Genomic DNA, 24,294 nt, shown 5'->3' with positions numbered 1-24,294 from the left:
TCTAGTTCCATCCCATCTGGGGACACAAATCATATGTTTGTTTCGCTAGTGCATTCAACACATTTCTGCCATATTAAATGTTTCAGAAACTGCTGGTCATCTTTATTAACCCCCTCATGTAATATGGGTATACTCTCCAAAAGGATGTATTAATATCCAACACACTTTTTGTGTTAATACTTTTGTATTACTTTCAACACATTTTGTGCCAAAGTTACCACTTGTGTTACAGATATACAATTTGTGTTACAAAGGAAGACTTTTTTTAACATAGACTGTGTTGAAGGTAACACCCAATGTGTTGTCCTGAACTAGACAAGGTGGTTTGATTTAAATGACACTTGTTTTTAAATTTTATTCTTTTTTTAGTGTTATGCCCTAGACAGAAAGGTCTCAGTGAATTAGATACAAAAAGCCAATGGAGTAACATTGGCGTCATCATCACTGGCTCAACACAAGGCTATACGGTCTCTCCTGTGTTATTTCTGCTGTGCACGGATGACTTGCAGTAAATGCCCTGAGATCATAGTGGACACCCCCAATTCTGAGGAGGTGCTCCAAACTGCTACCAACCAGTTAAAAAGTTGAAGATTTTATATGTAGGTACCACTATAGACAACAAACTGATCTTTGGCGCCAAATGTCATCAACTGTCAAATGTCATTCAATACTTCTTGTGCAAACTCAGGAAACGGAATGTCAATCAGCCAGGTCCTCTTAAAAATGTGGACCTGTTTAAAGGTCTTCTGGGACAGACCGGACGCTTGCCAGTAAGGACTTTGGGAATTAATACGTATCAGTGTAACTATCTGCGACGGGTCAGGGAATGAAGACCTACCATCTGAAATGTTACAGTAAAACGAAGTGTGGCTACTGTGAAAGACAGTATCCATCTATGTAAAACAACAGAGGACGCGCGCATAGCCTATATTAAACGCCAGGGTAAGAAGTCACTGACAAAAATGTGGCTCCAACCAGTTCCCTTTTAGCTACCTTCGAAAAACAAGTTGTATTTCTAAAATAAAATCCGAGCTTGACTAGAAGTTTTTTTTTTTCAAAATTAGACTGTCGTAGTTTGTCATCCAACCAGATCCCGAGATATTTGTAAAGTTATATTTATGTTTGATTTATTCATTAAAGTCGGCCATTTCTGTGCACATTTTTTCCCTACACACTTTTATTTATGTAGCCTATGTATTCAGACATATACTTTATTATTTTGGCAGATCTGGTCCTCCATACAGTTATTTTCCACAATAGGCTACGTTCATGTAAGTTTCAAATAATGTTTTAATCACAATAGGCCTATTTACATTAATTTGCGGAAATAAAATTTTCAGTTATCCTGGCTTCTGTGACCGTTTTTCCCTCAACAGCCAAACAGTGATGACGGAAAATCAGAACTCGGAGAGTAAAATCGAACAAAGACGGCGATAAACACGGGTAAAACAACGTGCAGAAGTTGTTCATGAGATACCTGTTGTGCTTACTAACTGTACTATTAGCTAGTTGTTTTCTCTTAGCCCTAGCCCTAGCGCTTATGGTTGCGCATTTAACACCATTGTCAATTGCGCGGTAAGTGCTATAATATGCTATTAAATCTTGATTTATTTAACTATGATTCACTACGTTATACGTTTTCAGGTGGGATTTATTCAATGTATGCATTTTTGATATCATATAGGCCTAGGCTAATGCATTTTCCTCATCGAGGATATCTTCCTCAACTGCTTAATTAATTCCTTGCATTTACATTGCTCTTTTCTCACCCTCAAAGCGTTTTACAGTGACGAGGGGGAAACCAAAAACTCAGTCCAAAGCGCTGCCCGAAGCTCTGTCGAAGCAGTGTTGTGTGACTTTCTGAACAGGCAAATAGTTCTGAGATGCAGTCACAGGTTAAGCCTGAGAAAATATGTCTCCATTTCATTCCATTGTTCTCTTAACCCCTCCTGTGTAAAATAGTTTATATAACACATTAACTACATAATTTCTTTTCTTTTGTGATTGTATAAGTGGTATAACAGTGTGTGCTAAATGCCAAAATGTAAATATTCTTACCTTTAAAATTTTATGTTAACAGATATTGTACAGAGCCGTCTGTCTTACCCTTGTCTCATGATCCCGTGGTTTTCTGCAAATGATTTGAAGGGCATTATTATTTTTAGAAAAGTCAGTTTCATGGTAAGAATAAATAAATAAATAATGAGAAAGAATTTTTAAAAATAGACAATAATTTGTGACATTATTATTCTTCCTACTATGCATGATTTTGTATAATGGGAGCTGGCGATGTTTCTGTACCTTGCGTCTAGCATGATGAGGAATACTTTTAAAGCGTTATGTTATAGCCTTGATTATTTTTTTCAGCAACAAATTTTTCTTTCTTTCTCCTGCAATGCAATGCCGTAAAATTGGTTCTGTGCTTACTATTTCTGTTGGCAACAAAACCCCAGCTTTAGTTCCCAACAAATTTCTTTACCTGAGAAAAGACATAGCATGGCTTGAGCAGTCAGATCAATTTGAGCTCTTGGTGTGCTGCATTGGTGACTATATTGATACACTTTGTGTTACAGGTGGAATTGACTCTTAATGTGTGTGCATCCAGATGTCTCTTACTAAAAATGGGAATTAGGGTGCCATTAGGGTGTTCTAAAATATTTTAAATAGAAATGAAAGTGGCATTTAAGTAAAGCAGTATGTAGTGGGATAGGGCTTTGTAAACTTTTAAAGTAGTTTTCCTGTGCTTTTATAATGCTCTGTTTTTAATTTAAAAAATATGAAAGTAGAAAGTCAGACAACATTTTACCCAGCATATCTCTGTTTGGAGAATTGGTTGTTCTGACTGGTTCATTATTCTCCAATTGTCATAGGTACATATTTACAATGTAACTGAGGGAAACATTTTAGTTATTTAAAGATCTCTTGGAAGATTGTTTATTAACATCAGAGATTGTGTGAAATTTGAAAAGGAAAAAGAAAATTAGTTGAAGATTATAGAGAAAACGTTCTCAATGTTATTGAGAACTGAAAAGCATGTAGCTGTGTGAAGTTACTGAATTGACTTTTGCGTGGAGATGTTACGTCTCCTGTGAAAGTTGCTTTTGTTTTCGTTTTCTTTATGTTCTCTTATGTCCTTTTATTACCTTAAAGCTAGATCCAATCAACTTATAGGTCTTAGTATTCCTGTCCAATCAGGTACATCTTTGTATTTCAGGGAGCAGTGGTCGGGACTTTGGACCTCAGCCGACTAAGATGACTTCCAAAATGTGACCAACAGTCATAACTATCTGCAGTGAAAAGGAATGTAGAGAGATTGTTTTCTGGTTTGAATAAATCTCTCATACAAGCTGGGATTTGTCACTTTCTGTTGAGAGACGTTTAGTGCACCGTGCAAGCAGACGGACTGGCTTTGACACAAACAACACCGCAGAGTCCTGAAAGGAAGCAGGAATTTCGGGTTTAGGGAGAGGATTGCTGCAGGAAGATATGAAGATAAACGGAGAGCGAGTGCCTCAACTGTGCTTAACAAAGGCAGGGAGTGAAAATAAAAATGGAAAAAGAGGAAGGACTTGTTTGAGATAAGGACAAAGAAGAGGGGACTGAAGGGGGGGGGGGGTAGACATGACAAACTGTCAGAAGGGACTGGACGTGCGAGGACATTGACATGGAAGAGAGGTGTTAACTGCATTCACGCCAATCAGAGGGAAGTATAACCAAAGATTCTGAGTGAGAGAGAGAGAGAGAGAGAGAGAAGATGGAGACAGGTGAAGAGGGTGGGGCTAAGTAATTTGTGAAGGTGTGACCAACACAAACAGAAAGAAAGCCACATTGCTGGGAAATCTCATGAGACAGAAACAACGAGGAAGAGAATAAACTGGGAGAAATTTGGCAAACTTGGGGTATTATATGAGAAGAGAGGGAATGTGATCAAAGGAAGTAAAACTTTGGATTAACACCCACTTCCTCGAGATCTCAGACTGAGAGGTAAGCTGACCTGTTTGTGTGTGTGTGTGTGCTGGGTGTGTGTCTTTGTGTGTTGCATGCGTGTACGTGTGTGTTGTTTTTCTATATAGTTACTGTGTGATCTGCCTATGAAGTGCCTCAAAACGTGAATGTAATAGTTTTAGTTGAAGTGTGTGCATTTGGAACCTGCTGTGGTTGTGTCCTGTCTGTTTGGGTGAATTAAAAATGTTGATAGACAGGTTCAGGAGCCCTAACGCTGACGTAAACAGATAAATGGTGTACTGACGGAGCAAATGCAAGCTGTGTAAATACATTGATTATGCGCCTAACCATAATATAAGCACCATGTTTCATAAAGCATAAATTATGAGGTCAGGTAAATGCAATGTCACTGGCATACATTCCAGATGAGCCCCTATACACTATTTGCACAGATGAACACTTTTGAGATAGCACGAGACAGTGAAACTGGGTGTGTTGCTTAGTGTGAAGAAAGGGCATATCCTGTTTCATGTCAGTTACAATGGATGGTGGTCACAGGGTAACTGTGTGTGAATCCAGCGTGCTGAATGTCAGTGTCCATCTGAAATCTACTATGCAGAGTTTTAATGATTTATTCATTCACTATGTTTCGAGGGGAAAGAATTCTATCCCATGCTAGGATTGATATGTCTGTATCGGTGTCCAAATCTTGTGTGTTGGTTACACCTGGTGTTACTTTTCATTCCTGTGACTTAGTCTTGCTCTCATTTATTGAGAAGTTTTATTGTGGAACCAGTACCAGTCTTTAAGAAGTAGGGATGGTAACTAGGAACGATATTTACCACATGTGAAACTCATAAAATACTTGCCTTTTACTAGATGGTACATATGGTCATGTCCCTTGCAATGAAATGCCCAAGCAATTGAGTAATCATGGATTTTCATCAGAAGTTTTCATAAAATAAATACCAATTACAGTACGTTACTGTGAAATTTTTCTTAGTGATCTTAGGCTGTATCAAGCTGGATTCCTGACTTGAATTTATTTCATTTTAGATTTACAGAAGTTTCTGATGACCTGCTGGCTTTACAATGTCATGTATCAGGACATTCTGGGCTTTGTGGTCTACGTAACAAAAAATAATCTTCAACTAAATTAAAGCCGTTTCCACAGTAACATCATGCCACCAGAGGTTGTAGGGCCTATACATTACCAGATTATTCTTTAAAAATACGTTGTCTTATTTTTTGTTGGAGCTGCGTTTCGTAAATGTTTAAATGTGGAACAGGTTTGTTGTGGACTTTTGCTTCCCACACAGCCTTTGTCAGAGAATGCCTTTTGACATAGTATGCTGTTTACACACATACTGGTTTAAACTACTGCAGCAGAGACCTGAATGACTACATATCATTACCCTGTTTTTAGGGGTGAAATACCTCAGCTATTGAAATGCTAGCTATTATTAGTGTGGTAGCACGGTTGGAATGCACAATGGAGGTTAACACTAGTGATGGCCTAAGTCCTGTATTTTCATCTTCCAGGATGTCGTCTTTGTCTGAAGCAGATAGTCGGTGTGCGACTGGAGACACCATCTGTGGTAAGTGTGTCCAGGGCTGTCTCTGGTGATGATTATTGTGGTCCACAGCATGGGGGGGGGGGGGTGTATCCCCCCAGGATTCCCTCAGATTGTTCATCCAACAGCACAGCTCTTATACCAAAAACCTTCTCCTTTCATAATCATTAATCCGAACAAATTTTTATTTTCTCCAAGTCTGGAGAAATTGTATCTGGTGGCCCAAATGTTTACTGCAACATGAAATTGGAAGAGCACACACAGTTTGGTTGAACATGCCAAGCATCACACTTTTGTTGTTCACTTGATAGGTAATCCCTTTCACTTTCCCGTAACGTTTACTTTCAAATGAAATACGGCTTTGTTTTCACAAGACGTACACAGTGATGTCTTATTTTTATGGCATTGTATAAAGCAGAATGGACAATATTTTACATGGTATGGTCTTTCGCCAAAATTCTGGCCCCTTTGGATTGATTCAGTACCAGTACCCAGAAACTCAAATGATCAATTCAACGGGATATGCTGAAATTTGGCCCTAATCAATGTGGGAAAATTGCCCTTTGCTGGTAATCCTCAGGTCCCATATCAATTTCGCATTAGCTCTCTTGGCTGGGTTCAGGCAGTCATCGAATGCAAAGGATTTGTACAACATAAGATGACTTTATTTCATGTTATGTTAATTTGTCCAATTACTTCTGCTCCCCTAAAATGAGTAGACTATGTATGATAAGGACTATAATTCCTACACAGACCACGTGATGTGGATGCCCTCTCGTTAAAGCTGACAGTCTTTCATGTCATATTCACTTTAAGGTCATATTCATCATTTTATTTGAAATCCAATGTGCTTGAGTACAGAGCCAAAAAAACTAAATTGTGGCATCCTTTCGCATTTAATTGTATATCATGAGAACTGCAGACTTACAATAATAGTTTATTCTTTACATTGCACATTTATAACAGTTCAGTCCTGTGTTGCTACTTTTTGCTCCGTGCCCTCAGAGATTCGGGTGTACGAGCAGGAGGTGATCGTGGTGCCCGTGCTGTTCCTCTTCACCTTCTTGGTGATGCTGATCTTCCTGCTTCTGCTGCGGTTCTGCCCGGAGAAAGTGGACCGCATACGACCGCAGAACATCGGCTCAGTGATGCGACCGCAGAGGTCCAGGAGAAACCTGCAAGGAATCGACGGTGAGTGAGCGAAGTCAGTGAATGAGTGAGTGAGTGAGCAAGTGAGCGAGTGAGCGAGTGAGTGAGGGAGTGAGCGAGCGAGTGAGTGAGCGAGTGAGCAAGTGAGTGAGTGAGTGAGCGAGCGAGTGAGTGAGTGAGTGAGCGATTGAATGAGTGAGCGAGTGAGCAAGTGAGGGAGTGAGCGAGTGAGGGAGCGAGTGAGTGAGGGAGCGAGTGAGTGAGTGAGCAACTGAGTGAGGGAGTGAGTGAGTGAGCGACTGAGTGAGGGAGTGAGCGAGTGAGTGAGGGAGCGCAAGTGAACAAGGGAGTGAGTGAGTGAGCGAGTGAATGAGTGAGCAAGTGAGTGAGTGAGTGAGTGAGTGAGCGAGTGAGCGAGTGAGTGAGTGAGGGAGTGAGTGAGGGAGCACGCAAGTGAACAAGGGAGAGAGGGAGTGAGTGAGTTTTCCTCTCCGTGTTTTGATAATGCAGTTGGAGTTTGAACTTTGCAATACTTTTCATGAATTCTTTACTGACCTTCTGCACCGTGTTTGCGTGGCATTTCTGCCGAGCAAAAGAACTGACTCCCCTCTCCTCTCTGTCTCCAGCGCCCCTGGGAATTAACCCCTTAGAGCACGAGAGCATCGCCTTGGACGTCCCCACCTACTCCACCTTCACCGCCCCCCAGCACACCCTCGCCGTCCCCCTGGATGAGCTCGCGTACGCCAGCTTCAGAAGCAGCTCCCAGCAGCCCTCCGGCATGCCCCCGGAGCTGCCCACGCAGAGGCTGCCGGAGTCCTTCAACCTGGTCTCCCCCCTCCCGCTCACCTTCTCCATGAGGGAAGGGGACTCCGTGTCCCTGTACAGGGCCAGGATGGGCCACAGGGACGTGATTCTGAGAGTTCTCAAAGGTGAGGCTGCACTATGAGCCCAAAGTATGTAACGTGACGTTAACCTCTGCCACTGTCATCCAGCTAGCACCAGTGCATTTGAGTTTTTTTATGCGGACGTAGTGGCTCGAAAATGACCTGTGACATGGAAACTGAAGGTGGATAAGGCCTTGTTGCCACTATCAAATTCAAGTGAATTCTGGTTGGCGGCAATTGAATCATCGGTGAATGGAATCTGAGTGTAGCTTGATGATAATTTAGTTTATAGCATTAAACTGTGCCGTGTGCCAGCCTCACAGCCCCCATGATGGGCATGTGGAAGAATGTCTTCTTTAATCAGCACCTGCCCTGAACATAGTTCATTATTCGGGGTCTTACTCTGCTGTTCTGTTTGTTCATGGGAAGTGTATGGAAACAAACACATCCTCGTTCCAGGGAGACACACGTACACACCTCTGTTAGCAGAGACCTGTGGGCTGGGCTGAGTCATGCCTGGAGCTCCCTCCCAGCTCCGCCTTGCTCATACCCCTCTCCTCTACAGACTCGGCGAGCCCCAAAGAAAAGCAGTCCTTTTTGGGATTTGCCTCCTTCCTGACACAGCTTGGGGCGCACCCCTTCCTCCCTGCGGTGCTGGGCGTGGTCTCACTGCGGGCGCCACTGATCACGGTCGTGGAGGAGCTGGAGAACAGGGACCTACTGGGTTTTCTGTGGAGGTGTAGGCAGGTATGGAGGGTCATAGAACTACATTTCCCAGAATGCTCTAACCCCTATATTTGTGAAAGGAAATGGTAAATTATGCTGTTCTGTGTTTTGGCAGGATCATGTGGGCAGTGAGGCTCCATGTGACCTAACGGAGAGGCGAATTTTCACCATGTCCAATCAGGTGGCCTCTGCTCTGGTGGGTGTCTCCATGTCCCTCTCCCTCGCTTCTTTCCCTCTCTCTCTCTCTCTCTCTCTCTCTCTCTCTCTCTACCATGTCTGTGTCTTCCAGTGAAACAATTCAAACCTTGGCAACCATGCTCCTGTTCACTCATCTCTCCTTTGCGAATATAGGACTACCTTCACAAACGGGACATTCTCCATGGCAACGTTGGAGCACGCAGCGTGCTGGTTAGCCGGGAGCTAACAGCCAAGCTGTGGGGATTGGGGAACGCCTATGCACGGAAGACCCAGGAAGCCCCTGTTGTAGAGGGGCCTTGGCAGAAAAAGTGGCAGGCCCCTGAGGTATTGGCCCGGAGAGAAGCCACACAGGGCAGCGATGTGTAAGTGGCTCTCCATTACAGTGTCATTGCGCACTTCCAAAAGGGCTCTGGTACTTGTAGTTTTTGCAGAAGCGTTAACATTGCGTTTTCTTTTTTGCAGCTGGTCATTTGGCATCTTGCTGTATGAAATGGTGACGCTAGGTGAGTGCAAGTGTTTGGTCTCACACAGTTTCACTTTTACAATTTTAATTCTTCAAAATGTAATGCAATGATTAATCAATTATGAAAGTAATTTTAGCTGTACTTAATGTTGATATTATTTTCCATATGATGACTGTCATAAGGGCCGGGGCTATATGCTTTGACACTACCTTTCACAGGTAGTTCCAGGCTTTGCCTGGGAGAAGTAAATATTGTGTCAATGGGGAAGGAGAGCTTAAGGTTATTTGTATATGGTTTCACTAAGAGAGCAGCCAATTTGGAATTGCAAAACAGTGTCATCTAGTGGTTAAAATAAAATTAGGCAAACACTTAAGGCTGAAATTTCTTTGAAATTCTACCTATGGGTTTCCTGTGCTTCATAGAGAAGGATTTGACCTTCAGCACGGTCTCATACTCTCTCTGTTCTCATGGATAGTTTTCTGTATTTCACATGCATTTGAGCGCAGAATTAATTAATAGAATGTATTTACCGTGTGAAGTGACCTCCTAATATCCAGGCCATTCCGCTGAGTCCAGCCTGCCTGTAATCAGTCTCAAATGTGCACGTGTATGTAGTATGTAGCAGGTTCATTTATATTTGTTCTCACCCTCAAACGATTCCCCTCTTATCTCTCTCTCAGGAGATGCCCCATTCCCGGATATCTCAGTCAATGAGCTGATGCAGTATCTCCAGAGAGGAAAGACCCTGAAGAGACCAGTCAACTGCTCCAACTCACTGTAATCATTCACAGCCATTATCTAATCTCTGTAAACAACACTTAAAGAAGTAAATGTAATTAAAAGGAAGGCTGGAAACAATCATTTTACTTATCACCGAGTGATATAAAATTGTATGTCATGTCTAATAATTCAGAGTACTACATATTATATAGCATCAATGCATACTAACATAAATAAACCATTCACTCCTCTTTCAGTTACTCAATCATCAAGAGTTGCTGCCATTGGAAAGAAGCCGACCGTGCCACTTTGTCTGAGGTGATCCGCAAGCTCCAATCAGGAGAGAAAAGTGCCAATGACAAATCTGTTATTCGAGTGCCTGAGCCAATCAACATTGAAAAATACCTGCAGGAGGCGGGATATGGGGAAACCCACAACTACACTGTGTTCTGATGTGCTGTTGGACTGAACATCACGTGCAATAGGGTGATACTGAAGACATGGGTGGTAGATTGAGATTTGTAGACTTGAACGCAGTATCACTGTGGTAGCTATTATGACAGTTTACATCTCGTTTACAAACATTATGTACAGTAAGAGTAATATATTGCAAGTATCGTGTCAAGAAAAATCTGTAACTCTAAATCAACCTTTCCCTTTGTTATTGTAAAATACAATATTATTCTATTATGACACCTACAGTTATGAGGTGGTGTCAGTGCGTCAAAGCATTCCTGCATTGTTGGCGTGACCATACATGCAGTATTTCTGGTTTCTGGTCGTCGTGGAGATCTGCTGAGTCAGTGCACCGGTAGAGCAAGTGAAGTGGAATGTATGCCACCAGGATTACTTTGTTTGCCGATGGAGTGAATGCATAACAACTCCACAGAGCAAGAGAGGCTTTGGCTTCCTGCCAAGCTAACACTGACTCCAGTACTTTTTCAGCTTGGAGATTTTAGTCAGTAGACATTATGCAGGGCTAATTCATAGCACTTTCAGTAAGTAAATTATATATATATTTCTTGATGAAATTTGGGAGGGGTCTGTGTTTGGTGGGGCTGCAGAAGAATATCACAAAAACGTCAAAACCTTCTGTTACTTTCATTTTAAAAACAATTCACTCTACTACTTTCACTTAAAGTGCTTATCATAACGATTTTATGTTTGTTCATGAATGAAAGGAAGAATTGCCAATTTCAAATAAAATGCTATTTAATGACACATGTGCATATGCTTCTCTCTTCAAAGCACATTATCCTGGCAGGGTACAGCAGGGTACAGCTCTCTCTATCCAGTGTGGAATTAAAGTGATTTCATTTTTAGCAGACAGTAGCTAGGACGGGTAACAGAACCTGCACACAGCAGTTAGAAACATGAAACCAAAGTCTGAGACTTAGGGCCTGATTTACTAAGACAGTGTGTGCAAAATGTTTTAGCACACCAATGTTTTTAGCAAAACCAATGCTATTAACAATGATTGGTCACGGTGTTTGTTTTGCACCAGTCACTGTTCTGTGAGTTGTGTGTGCTAGGTTGGCGTGTACGTATCGCACACGCTACAGGTCTAAGTAAATTACGCCCTTTGTTTCTTACCCCGCCTTTAAGAGAGGATCTGCTTGAGCATTATGACTAGATTCCGAAAGGTTACGATGAGGACTACAGGTGGTTCCAAAGCCGCTCTCTGCCAGTGAGATACAAGAGGCGGCCATTTTGAGATCAAGCTACTGGGCCCTGTTGACATGCTGGACAGTTTGTGCCCATCAGTTGCTCCCCGAGTCCGTGCTTGCTGCATTTTACCCCGTGCTGTGGAAATGTTTCTCTTGGCCAGAAACGATCGGCTAATTGGCACTCCAACCCCATTAAGCTCAGAATTGAAGCTCTTCTCCAACGAAACATGCAGTGAAACAGTCCCAACCCCAGGCCTGCCATTAAAAAGAAATGAAGAGGGCAAATTCAGGTCTCTGTCCAATCTATTTAAAGCTGCTCATGCAAGTTCAGTGTTGTTTTATGCAGATGGTTAGGTGTTCCTATTCCTCATTACATTATCAGCAAATTATTAGTCATTAAGGTGAAACCCTTCGGATTAATTTACAATGATTTACATAATTTAATTATCTTTGTTACAATAATTCATAATATTAATAAGGTCACGTGTTGAGTCAAACCATATCAAATGATTCTCCGAACAAAGGAAGTTTTCAGCAATAATTGTTTATTTTTCTAGCATAATAAGCAGGAGGCAGCTCTCCCTAGCCAAACATGTAGATACGCAAGCAGAGTAATACCTATTCTCAGAATAATCTTCGTAAATCATAAAAGGCAAATTGTTGATTTTAATACAAAAAAGATTCTAGGAACCAGACTCCTTTTGACAAAACAACCCAGGGAATTCTAGCTTCCCCCGCCACTTTTATATCAAACCTGCAAAATGTCACCTGATCCTCAAGTAGTCTGACCTCAGTCCACAAACAAGCATTAAGAAATAAGCCACGTGGAATGACAAGCAATGCAGTTTCATCATCATTAACTTTGGAATGGAGGAATCTGGTATTTCTACACCCAATGCTACCACTATCAATTACTTCATTAAAGCACCATTGAAAAGAGTAAAAAGGCAACTTTTCGTTTGACTCTTGAAATATACTGTCATATAAGCTAATAATAATAATGATGATTACCTTCTATAATTGTATACGCACAGAGCACAAGCATGGGAATATATTTTGTTGCAAACAACATCAGGCTTCCGCACACGCACTGCACACACGTCTCTCTCTCTCTCTCTCTCTCTCTCTCTCTCACAAGCACAAATCTTCAATTCCTCTCCATTCCGTCAGAGACAAGAACTCTTCTATTCACGACATTCCTATCCGTTTCATTTTTTCTCCCCTCTTCTTCCGGGAAACACAATGTGGAAAACGTACGACGTGTTCCAAGTAAAGGCAACCGTGTCACAGCTGACCGGGCTTTTCCCTTCCACATCTGCCCTGTGATTGGCCAGAACAGCAGGGTCATCGCCCCTCCCAGTCCCCCTCAGTCCCTCAGGTTGTTTATGGAGGCGCAGATCTTCAGCGCTGGACCCAGTTTGATGTTCATAGTGGACATGAGGTGCTCCTCCCTCAGCAGGAGCAGGGCCTGACCGTCGATCTCCTGGGAGAGGAACTGACTTGCCAGGTCTTCACAACCTGAGAGGAAGAGAAAGAGTGGCAGAGAGAAAGAGCGAATTAGCACAATACAGGGACAACAATATCCTGTTGATTGAATAGGAAGTGAAAACTCTGACAGACAGATGGGCAAATGCAACATTTTCAGTGAAAATTCATGCGATACCCCCTCATTGTAATAAAAATAAGGCACCTCAATATGAGGAATGTGGAGATGTATATCGGCACGGAAGCCTAAAAAATCAGAAAATGAGGTAAAACTGACCTTGCAACGAGGAGATAAACTGACACACTTCATCCACACTCCAGTGGGAGGGACTTCCAGAAAGGAAGTGGCCGCCGTCCAATGGGAGACCACCAGCAGTGGAGCCGTCCAACTGGGGCCCACAGTGAGCCGGTCTGGGGCAGGACAAGGAGGAGCTGGGAGAAAGGGAGAGAGAGTCTTCCTCCTCCTCTTCCTCACAACTGGAGACATCCTCTGAACGGCTGGACTCTGACCGACACTGGGAAAGAGAAAGGAAGGATATTCAGGGTGTACAAACCAGTCGAAACAAAACCTGGAAGAACGCATTCACAAGGACTACATCAACAGACAGGTCATACAGACCTGAAAATACTCAAGTGACTCAATTATTTAAATATTCTAGAAGTGTGCTGATGTAGAATACAGGTAGTATCAAGTGAGCACTGAGATACATTCTCTGTCATTGCGCTTGCTCTACCTCACCTTCACAGGCAAATGTCTCCCGGCTATTTTGGCGCAGGCGATCTCCGAGCTGCTCCTGCGAGGACCCCTGCGTCTCAGGATCCCCTCGGGCCCCACAGGCCCCCCAGGCCCCCCCACTGACGCGCGAGCAGCTCGGCCGCGACGACTGCGGAACTGGTGACTGCAGCTCACATTGTACCTGGGGGCAGAAAAAAGCGCGACACCCAGAGAGCGTTCATTTTGTGTAATAAAATAACCCGTGGCAAGCGGAGAATAAATTATGCAGAAATCACCTAACCCACACCTGGTCCCTATTGTAAAACTTGAGAAGCAAAGGATAGGTGGCAGGAATTGAACACTTGGCGGCGAGTGTGCAATGGCAGCTTTGCAAAGTGCAAAGTACGAACAAACAAGCTCAAGCAAAAAAAAAAAAAAAATCCCTCGTTTTGCAGCAGGCAAATCACTGGCATGCCTGCTGTAATTGGTCTGAATAGGGTTAGCACAAGGCAAGGCTGCCCAGCCCTGCTCCTGCAGATCTACCGTCCTGTAGGTTTTCACTCTAACTCGAAGAAAACACGCCTCATTCAACAGCCAGAGATCTCACGGAACTGCTAATTAGTATGAGTCAGGTGTGCCAATTCGGGGTTGAAATGAAAACCAAGAGGATGGTAGATCTCCAGGAGCAGGGTCAGGCAGCTCTGATGTAATAGTTTGTGGCAGACACGTGTTAAGGTGGAGGGCCTGAAAGCTATATCCTCCTGAGACCTAGCAGAAAAAAAGTTCAACATAATACATGTCTTGGAAGACAAAAACTGCAGTGAAAATGTAAAAAGTATAACTTTTTTTTAAATGCCCTTGTGGTGTAAGCTTCAGGATAGGAGAATGCATGGTTCTTAAGAATGAGAGCGGAGAATTGTGTCCCCTATAGGGCACAAAATGAATTGTGGCGGAGGATAAAAACCCATCCTTTAACGGGCAGGGGTACGGAAGAGGGGGGAAACAGACTGTACCTCTTGGCACAGGTCATGGAGCAGAAGCGTTTGGAGCCTCTGAACTGGTTGGCGGGGGCAAAGCCTTCACAGTACTCACACTTCATCACTGGGGCAGAGAGGAGGAAGAGGAAGATGAGTTACCAGCAAGAGTACATCAGCACTAACACTGGGGGCAACTGGAAGCACACATACCGACAGACAGGGCGGGGCACAATTCCATTTCAATTCAGCCAATACAGGGAATGAAAATTAAATCCAATGATCAGTCTTCAATTAGGACTTTCCAAAAACGCAATTTCAATTCAAGTGACAAAGTAACTGACACCAAACCAGCAGGGCGCAGTACGCCATCAACACCCACCTGTGGGAGCCTCGGACTCTGCCGGGACAGTGGGCGGGACTGTCGCCGGAAACGCCCCCTCTGCTCGCTCCTTCACTGGTCCGGTCACCTGTCGATCAGCATATTCCCAAAAGGTTAAATATGCTTTTATCGCCATTAGTAAAGCACCTTGCGGACACACATGTCTCTTTATGGGGGGAAGGGGAAGGGACTACAACTCCCATGACCATTTTCAAGGATAAGCACAAGGTCCGTTCTGAGGTACTCACAGGGAAGGGTTCGGCTCCTTCCTGGATGACAAAGCCTTCAATCAGGTGTGTGAGGACCTGGGGTTTAACCACAGCCTGTGGTGGGGGCGCCCTCTCACCCTGACCCCCTCCTGCCCGGGACATGGAGAGAGCCGGCGGGGAGGGGGAGGCTGTGCCGGACGCTGGTGAGTCAGAGAATAATAGTAAAACTGAGGTTCAGAAGGGAATTACAGTTAAATTCAGTCAATTTGCCGCTTCACAGCTGCACAAATGAACACGTCCACATCCGCATAGTTTCAGAACAGAAAAAAGCATACAGCCGCATATTACGTGTAGAAAAGTCTTGCCTGCGTCGATGGCTGAGGCAGAGAGAGGAGGAGAGATTTCTCTCAGCGGGGGGGCGCAGAGAGGAGCGGAGCCTGCTGCCATCTCATTGGCTATATCAGATTCTGACTTCCTCTTCAAAGATCCACTAACGGGCTTTCCCTTCAGACACATATGGAAAAACATCTGACTGGAGGGCAACACAGCATATTAATGAAATAGACTGGCCAGTACAGCCATCTGACCCAATGTTTCACTTTATGGAAAGCTGTTCTTTTTTTTTTTTTTTTTTTTTAACAGACAGCTATGCATTATGGGTACTGTAGTACACAAAATCTGTAAACTCACCTGTATTTGTACAGGCTGCACATAAACAGAATCACCAGAGGGAGGCACCATTATCGATGCAGTATTCTGCCCATCCGCAGAGAGTGGAAGAGACAGGCATGGAGAAGAAGAAATCGAGGGGGATGAGGAGGAGGAGGTGGTTGAAGAGGAACGATTTGGGTTCAGAACTGGACTCTGATTAGCAGGGAGGTGAATCTGAGAGATCTGAGTCATTGGGAGAGCCGTTTGGGGTGACTTTAGGCCAGCCCCTCCAGCCACACCCACTCCTGTCGCCATTGAAGTTACCATAGTAACGACATTGGAATTTGCGGAATTATTTAAAGACCCGCTGTCCTGGGCACAGCAGCTTCGGGCCCGGGCCAGGGCCAAAGCCTGGGAGTTTCCTAGAGAATCCTGCCTGGCACCCACCAGCTGAACAGGAACATGCGGCGGGGGGTGCGAAGCACTGGCCTGGGTGTTGCTTGGTGGGGCTGGGAGGATGGGGGGCGGGTGCCGGGGAGGGAGCTGGAGGGGCAGGCGTAGGCCCTGCACAGTTTTGGGCTGAATGGGAACAGGGCCAGTGGTGTGGCCCATCTTCTCCGGGTTGATGTTAGCATTGGACTGCTGCAGCGGCTGCACCACCAGGGTCTGAGTGTTTATGTTGGGCTTGGCCGTGGCAGAGGAGCCCGGGTAGACCTGAGAGGGGCTGGGCGCAGTGGACGTGGGGACGAGGATGTGTGTCGGCGTGGCGGCCGAGGTCACCGTGGTGACGGCACGGGCTTGACAGAAGCCAGGAGAGAGGAGGAGCTGGGGAATAGGGAGGGAGGGGGACGGGGAGGAGGAAGGAGAGAGAGGAGGGGCTGGGGGCGGAGCCATGTTGGACTGGGTTCCAGTTTTGATGCTTATGCTGGGCAGGGTGGGTGCGGAGGTCTGAGTGTATGGGGCCACTTTGCTCGCCATTTGCGGCTGCTGTGGCTGTATCTGCTGCTGCTGCGCTGTGGTTTGTTGGGTAGTTTGGGGGAACTGCTGCTGCTGCTGCTGCTGTTGGGGTTGCTGAACAATGGAGAAGGTAACTGAAAAAAGGGAAAAAAGGAATTCTGATACATTAATAAATGATTTACTAACAAAGAGTGAACAACACATGATTGACACACCTTCCTCTCTCTCTGTAAATAGCAAAGATATTTCTTACTGATAAGTGCATGAAATGCACATATTAAACATAAAATAGAACTACATTTGCTCTCATCTAACTGTTTACTCTTCTCTTTGAGATCCTGCCACGCATCCGCCTGTACCTGTCTCTTTCCGGTCTGGACACTCGGCCTTGACACCTGTGACTCTGGGACTGGAAACACAGCGCAAGGCCAGGTTCTGCACCTGAGAGAGAGACCGGGAGAGTGAGGGAGAAAGAGACAGAGAGAGAAAAATTAGTAAAAGTCAGAGATCAGGAAAGGTGTGGTGCAGTTCATAGTGCAGCGTACACAACCACCCCCCCCCCGACGTAGTGAGGGTTCGACCACCCCCCCACTGTCCACGCTGACCCATTCTCCATCCCTTACCCTCACTGCTTCCACTTGTCTGAATACAGTATAAAACATACACAAGGAGGGCAATCTGTCTGCTTTCTGTTTTTAAAAAAAGTCAGATTAAACAGCGTGGAAGATACTGTACATAGAAGATAAACAGTGCAGGAGCCAACTAAGAAACAGAACACTTGTGACAGCCGACACACATGTAATCCACTCCAATTCAAACACATTCTCTTTCAAACTCCTTCATGACAAATCCCAATTAAACCTCAATCACTGAAGCAGGGTGTACCTGATCATTGTCTGATTGGTTATTGGAGGAGGTAGGAGGAACTTCCTGTTGTTGTGTCTGCTGCTGCTGCTGCTGCTGCTGCTGCTGCTGTTGTTGTTGCTGTTGCGGCTGATGCTGAGCGACAGTTGCCACAGCAGCGGTTGCCGTGCCACCGGGCATGAATATAAGCTGGGATGAAAGTGGTGCCCTGAGAGAGCGATTGACCTGAGAGGGAAGAGGAGAGCGCCAATGTTAAAAATATACAGCGTGCCATGCACCACACCAGCTGGGTTCCATTCCAGCAGAGCTCAAGCGAAATGGAGAGACATCCTTGAATTATGGTAGGGCTGAACTTTCTGCTTTCTGTTTGCTATCACCGAAACAAACACACCTCCAGCAGAACATTCTCTTCCATAAAGGGTAGCTCTCAGGAAGTGATATTAGATCCAGAAGCCCATTCAAACCTGATAATTTATTTTAAAGGTAATTAAGGTAATGAGTTCTTCAATCTATCTGTTGTTAAAGATCAACTAAGTAAGTCATTAAACAACCCGAGCAGCCGACCTAAATTTGTTTATGGGGCAATTTAGCAAAATTAAGCTCAAATTTCCGCTTGCTTACAACACCTCAATCCCCAGTTATCCTAAACAGCACTTAAAGGTTACACATCTAGATGCCAGATACAGACCAGGGTATAATTTGCAGCTCAGTCAAATGTAAACTCTTGCGCTGACTAAAAACCAGCACTCACAGTGGTCACCCAGGAGAACGGGTACTAAGCAATGCAGCACAGCCAAGAATAACAGAGACACATAACAACTGGTATACGCAGTAACTGCACTCAAAATAATTGCTTCTTTAATAGCTATAAAAAATCTAAGAAAATAAGTACTATGACATTAAGCACTTGTAATTCCGTTGAGATTTTGAATTGTTTTTTTTTTTTTTTTTTTTAAGTTAAATGCCCATTCAAAATCTCCATTAATTAATTTTTTTTTTTTTTTTTAAGGACTTCAGATAGGTAATACATTTTCAAAAGTACCAAAAAGAGTTCTGATTTTATGTGAACAATCATTTTATGACGAGTGGGTGTCACTTTTTTAAATGGTGGATCTCTCTTTTTGGAACCAAACTTTTCAAAGTGTTTTTTTTTACCAACCAGCAGTGATCGAATACCAGCTCACCACATGAATATGTTAATGAGCCTGCTTGTCACCAGTACTGGCTGTACCATTGGGACTCAGAGTATAAACAGCTGCACAGGCAAGTCAGTATTAAAGAGTAATGGAAGAGTAATATACAGTGAGGCACACGTGGCTGCTCAGGTGGAATAAATAAGTGAGCTGGACAACGCTATGGTGTGCCAATACAAATGAGCAGCAAAACAATGTCCCAAAAGTTCTAAAGGAAATTAAATTAGCAAGATAACAAGCCATCCAATTTGTTGTTTTTACACAGGAAATCTGGTAGAATCTGGCTTGATAACAAACAGAAATACCATTCTGGAGGTGGTAGCAGCAATGTTCTTCTCAGTAGGACTGATTAGTATTGGGTCCTACATGCACGGTTGAACCTCGCTGATCTTACCACCGATTTAGGCAGTTTTACATACAGTTTTCTGATTTACAGTTTTCTATAGTCCTCCAGATTCTGCTGCCTAGCTGACTAAACGTTAGCATGAGTCCATTTAGTGGCATGTCTATCAAAAGCAAACTTGTGAATGAATATTAATTATAGAGTCCCCAAGCTCTCCTGCTTGAAACTATTTCACTTTACATCAAAAGAAAACGCTAATATTTTTTTATTTAATTTATGAAATTTAGAAAAGATATGTATGCATATTTTTCATGTGGATTAATGAACAATTTAAAAGTAAAAGCGATAAGAGAAGGTCTTTCGAATGTCCAGAAGCTATTAGAAGCGCAGTACCAACAAGGCCCTAGAAATACGTTTCATTTACTTTCAACAACAACACTGATGCAATATCCATTATCATGTGAAAGACAATGAAACACAAAGTCCGAGTGAGACTCACTCTCAAGTACATCTGACCCTGTCCCGCCGTGTTCCCGCCCAGCAGCACGGATTGGCTGAGAGTCGATGATGCTGCAGAGGAGGCCGGACCAAGGGGGCGGGTATTGGTCATGGCTCCTCCAGCAGAAGAGCTTAAATTCACCTGTGAGGGAAATTAGCATTCTTTTTAAATGTAGTGATATTAATAACAAGCATTCGCACATCCAGTGAACAAGTTCCTAACGTATGAAGATATCAGTATTCAGGTCTGGCATAGTTAATTCTGTAACACAGTAATTATTACTTACAGTAAAGCAGACATTTCATACATTCTTCTTATTCATATACTTCCAATGCTATTGGAAGAGACTTTGCATACTACAATGAGCAGCAATGAGCAGTTATTCAGAGACTGATAAAGTCTACAGTAAAGCCACTTGAAACTTACTGAACCTGGCTACAGTGAAGCGCATCAAACAATTTATAATAAACTTATTCAGTACAACTGGAACCCAAACATATACAGTGCACAACGATTTAAGAGGATGGTCTTTCACAATTTGTTCATTAAGTGTTAATAACTTTCATGTGAAATAGTTACTTATGGTGTTATATATAATACCACTGATAACTACATAACGCTAATGATAAATTGTTCTTTTTTTTCCTGACGAAAACAAACTATGGTCAAACTCGTGATTCTATCTGTCAAAACATTTTCTAAGCATCAGTACCACCTATTCAAAAGGACTGACAGTGCCAGTTGTGCAGCATCTTTGAATCAGAGCTGAGGCTTCCCATTGCAGCTACAACCCTGGGTTTTCCTGTTCTAACAGTACCTCAGTACTGTCAACAGGGTATCAGTGACCTACAGTGCATTGGGCAGTGGTGGTGGCCTGGGAGACACTGTTACTGGGAGAACTGGACTGGCGACTGGCAGCGAGAGTGGCCTGGGTGAGAGAGAGTGAGAGAAAGATAGAGAGAGTAAGAGACAGAGAGAGAGATATTAGTAGATAATATTGTAATACACTTCAACATCACTTCAGCCTTCAAACCCATTCAGAATCGTCCACAGCATATGCTGGCCGGTCCCACGGAAACCCCCATTCGCTCTGCTAACGTGGCCGTTGCCTGACTGCACAGGCCGCAGTGTAACAGTTGTAGCGTAGTGTAGCGTGCCGGCGCTAAGGCTGTGCATGCAGCTGCTCTGAACAGGTGCAACATGCTACGCGCTGCCGCCACAGATACCTGTTGCACGGCGGCCAGGTTGTGGAGCTGGGCGTTGCTTATCTGCTGCTGGAGCATCAGCTGCTGGAAATACTGAGCTGCGTTGGGCTGCCTCTGCAGAGCCTGGAGAGCCTGAATACACACAGAAACCCACAGAATGACTTTTCTTACAGTGCACACGCTGGTACCAACTGGACCAGGTTCCACAGCAGAAATCTGGTCAGAACCTGCAATTTTATACACTGTATAGGCTAATATTAATCAAACAGCTTACATCCAGACTGATCATTTGCGAAGGCTTACACACAGTAAGACCCAGAACACAACAATCTGCAGCAAGTGGCTAGTAGCATTAGCTACAGCACTTTACAGCGGGTAATTAAGCCAGCATCCATATACTCACAAAAGTGTAGCTACGAATACATTTTTTTTACATGGTCAGTGTGAGAATTTCCAAACAGAGATACTCTTGTAATTCACAATTTACCTCTGGCAAACCAGATACTCTTAAAACTTCCTGGAGTAGATCTCTTAAAAAAGTGACCATCAATATAAGATTAAGATAAGATTATAACACATGTTGGACAAGTCCTCTACAATTGACACTTAGGCCATAATTATTAAGAGCCTGTTATTTCTGACTGAATTTATAATCAATATAGGGTATGCACTCACCTGTACAGCCTGTCTCTCATAAAGAGACATTTGGGATATTTGATGTGGACGAGAATTCCCCCCAGAAGGCGTGTTCCCATTGGTAGCGCCTGAGTTCTGGTCCCCTTCTGTATCCATGGTGACTGAAGATGAGATATGTCAATCCAATGCACAACAAATTGGGGTGTATAAGCTTAAGGGCATATCTTGGGTTAAGCATGACAATGTGTAGCCCATACACCGCACAGCAAAATACGGTACACTCTAATAACTAGTAAATTAAGAGAGCTGAGTACACAACTGCCTAGCAAGGTGATTTGGGAACAGGTGGTAACATTTTCACACTTTCACCTTTCTAACTTCGTAAACTACCCCCGGGTTCTGATTCTATGCTTTTCGTAGAATGGAATCCACCTCAGCTTGCTGGTCATTGGTCAGTGTTGGATGATTATGTAAGCGAAACATATTATTGGCCGAAAAGATAGCACAATGCATTTCTTTTTTGCTCTCAAAATAATCTCATACCCTTTTGCCGAAACACTTATTAGTATAGCTTTGCAATAATAGCAAGCTAACCTAGTTGCTAGCTGATCACCAACAGGGCCAGCTAGCTTGCTAAGTAACGTTATACCGTTAACTAGCTAGCTACCGAGATAACTTCTCCCGGTAGCTAGCAGTGTAATGCTGCATTGCGAAAATTCGTAAGATTTATAGAACTAATATAGACAAGTTACTTGCCTAATTCTAAACAATAACTAGCTATATAACTACTGCTAGCGATTTCATCGCCGTGGCGCTTTCATGGCTGGTCATGTAACGTTATAATTCGGCGCTCACCGCGACCTCCTTTTCCTTCTCCTTCGTTAGCTATATTCCCCACCTTCTATCGACTGATCAATCTTTTTCTTCACTTTTTGTATATGATTTTCGCGAGGCGGATCGCGTTAAACATGTACTTAGTACATTGCTCAAGCTAGCCAGTTGAGTAACAGCTAGCTATAAACATTAGGTCACAATTACTGGAGCGATTGTGCTTCAGGGAGAATCCGCCTCCTTCTCCGTTGTTTGCCTTACCCTTTCCGGCGCTAATAAATGACGTTAACCTTCCGTAAACAGATCGTGTTGAAACTTTTTCAAAGTCCGAAGTGGGGAAGAAGCCTTAATTTGTTTAATTGACCTGAAACTCCACAGGCTTTACGAGAGAAAGAGAAAGCGAGAGAGAGAGCAAATAAACATCCAATGCAGAGCAATTAACATAAAGCTGGCATCAGACAATAGGCTATTCATAGCCATAATAAATGCAGTCACTTTTTATATATAAAAATAGTAAATGATCATAGGCAATATGCATGGATGAAATGCAATAAAGTGTTGTGATTAAACAAGATACGAGTATTTATAACAGTTACAGGAATATATTATAGAAGTACTCAAATTTTTTATGTGTGTATTTTGTTTACCAGCAGTTAAACTTGTAATGGCATCGTCCATATTGACTATGTAATATAACTGTATACACACCCCCTTAAAATAAATGGTAAATTACATTTTCTATAGATACGTGTCATATGCTAACCATTATAAAGATAATTCAGCAATTAGACCAGACAAAGTTTCATGTCTTTTACTGAACATTAATTTAAAGTTCCAAGTTATCCCAATGCACTACAGTTACAAAGAAGCGGTTATTTTCATCTGAAAGTAATTATGCATGACACAGATTTGAATTTATACGGAAAAATTTGTACTTGAAAGTCAGAATTTTGCTGACAAAAGTGGCTGACACACCTTTATGTTGACCTATACTGTACAAACATGGCAAAACACTTTGGACACAGTAACAATACATTTCCTCAGGTGGTACTTACTAATTTGACACATAATTCCATTAATTAATTTTTCACAAAGGTTTGACTATTTTCCCAGCTCAAGTCAGTCAAGCAGATACAGTTACAGTATACTGCTGTCTGTCTCCATAAACCATTTTGTGACATTGCATATGACAACAGATGAAGCTTGGATTACATATCAGTTTGAGTTGTTTCAGGTATTTTACCACCTGTGTCCTTAACCATTACTAGGTTATTTTACCATGTGAATAAACAGATGGGGTCAACTGCAGCATGCTTAGCAGGAAATTAAACCTCAGATTTTGACCTTCACACCACAGAACTGTATTAAACCAGAACAGCTATCTCAATCTGTGAAATGAGAATTAGCTGTTCCAGTTGTAATGCAGTTCTGTGGTATAGTGGTTTATGGCTGAGGTTTAGACTCCAGCTGAGCAAACAGCAGTTGACCCAGCAGAATTAACTTTCAAAATTGCTTTGTGCTGTGTAGTCTGTGCAATATAATACAGGGCTGCCACACTGCACTCTCCCCAACGTACTGTATTTTCAGTGTCCTTTTTAAACACATTTTGAATGAGGTAATCAGGACAAAACACATCTAAAATCTAACAACCTGAGGGGGCCACTGTGAGAGAAACAGATCCAGAAAAAAAAAACGCAACCAGTATGTTTGAACTTGTTTTAGGAATGTGTCGAGAAAGATTGAGACTGAGTGTGAAACAGAGGCGGTGGAAGAGAGCTGCAAGTGAGAAATACAGGAAAATAACTGACACTTTCACAGAATAACAGTAATGTTATTTGGGACAGAAAAAAACAAAGACTACTCAAACAGGAAAATACTGGCCTGGCAGTTTGCTGCAGCCTGCCACAACTGGCAGTGTAGCACAGTGGGTAAGGAACTGGGATTGTAACTGAAAGGTCATAGGTTCGATTCCTGGGTAGGACACTGCCGTTGTACCCTTTAGCAAGGTACTTAACCTGAATTG

At 43.1% G+C, this 24,294-nt stretch overlaps 2 protein-coding genes across 5 annotated transcripts; one reads left to right on the top strand and one right to left on the bottom strand.

Annotated features, from left to right (window-relative positions):
• The first annotated feature begins 1,359 nt into the window (after positions 1-1,359).
• styk1b (serine/threonine/tyrosine kinase 1b) lies at positions 1,360-10,881 on the top strand. The gene is made up of 11 exons (XM_064310104.1): positions 1,360-1,575; positions 3,215-3,984; positions 5,488-5,543; positions 6,525-6,710; positions 7,295-7,597; positions 8,118-8,299; positions 8,394-8,474; positions 8,630-8,838; positions 8,939-8,979; positions 9,621-9,717; positions 9,918-10,881. The coding sequence occupies exons 3-11, from the start codon at positions 5,489-5,491 to the stop codon at positions 10,111-10,113; spliced, it is 1,350 nt and encodes a 449-aa protein (XP_064166174.1). The 5' UTR covers positions 1,360-1,575; positions 3,215-3,984; position 5,488; the 3' UTR covers positions 10,114-10,881.
• A 974-nt stretch (positions 10,882-11,855) lies between these two features.
• Positions 11,856-22,554, bottom strand: phc1 (polyhomeotic homolog 1). Of its 4 annotated transcripts, none has more exons than XM_064309463.1 (15): positions 22,479-22,554; positions 21,480-21,601; positions 20,826-20,936; positions 20,450-20,527; positions 19,600-19,740; positions 17,586-17,789; positions 17,060-17,141; positions 15,783-16,834; positions 15,458-15,596; positions 15,132-15,292; positions 14,884-14,971; positions 14,541-14,628; positions 13,552-13,729; positions 13,090-13,327; positions 11,856-12,845 (listed from the first exon to the last, which is right to left on the bottom strand). In XM_064309463.1, the coding sequence occupies exons 2-15, from the start codon at positions 21,594-21,596 to the stop codon at positions 12,694-12,696; spliced, it is 2,829 nt and encodes a 942-aa protein (XP_064165533.1). In that variant the 5' UTR covers positions 21,597-21,601; positions 22,479-22,554; the 3' UTR covers positions 11,856-12,693. The 4 variants fall into 4 exon arrangements, with proteins under 4 accessions (XP_064165533.1, XP_064165542.1, XP_064165516.1 ...); XM_064309472.1 differs by having other exon boundaries at positions 22,533-22,553; XM_064309446.1 differs by having other exon boundaries at positions 22,296-22,526.
• Positions 22,555-24,294: the final 1,740 nt, after the last annotated feature.

The sequence above is a fragment of the Anguilla rostrata genome, chromosome 1 (assembly GCF_018555375.3).
Source record: "Anguilla rostrata isolate EN2019 chromosome 1, ASM1855537v3, whole genome shotgun sequence".
NCBI classification, from domain to species: domain Eukaryota; kingdom Metazoa; phylum Chordata; class Actinopteri; order Anguilliformes; family Anguillidae; genus Anguilla; species Anguilla rostrata.
Note: the sequence above shows the minus strand (reverse complement) of the source record. Positions and strands in the feature narration are given on the sequence as shown.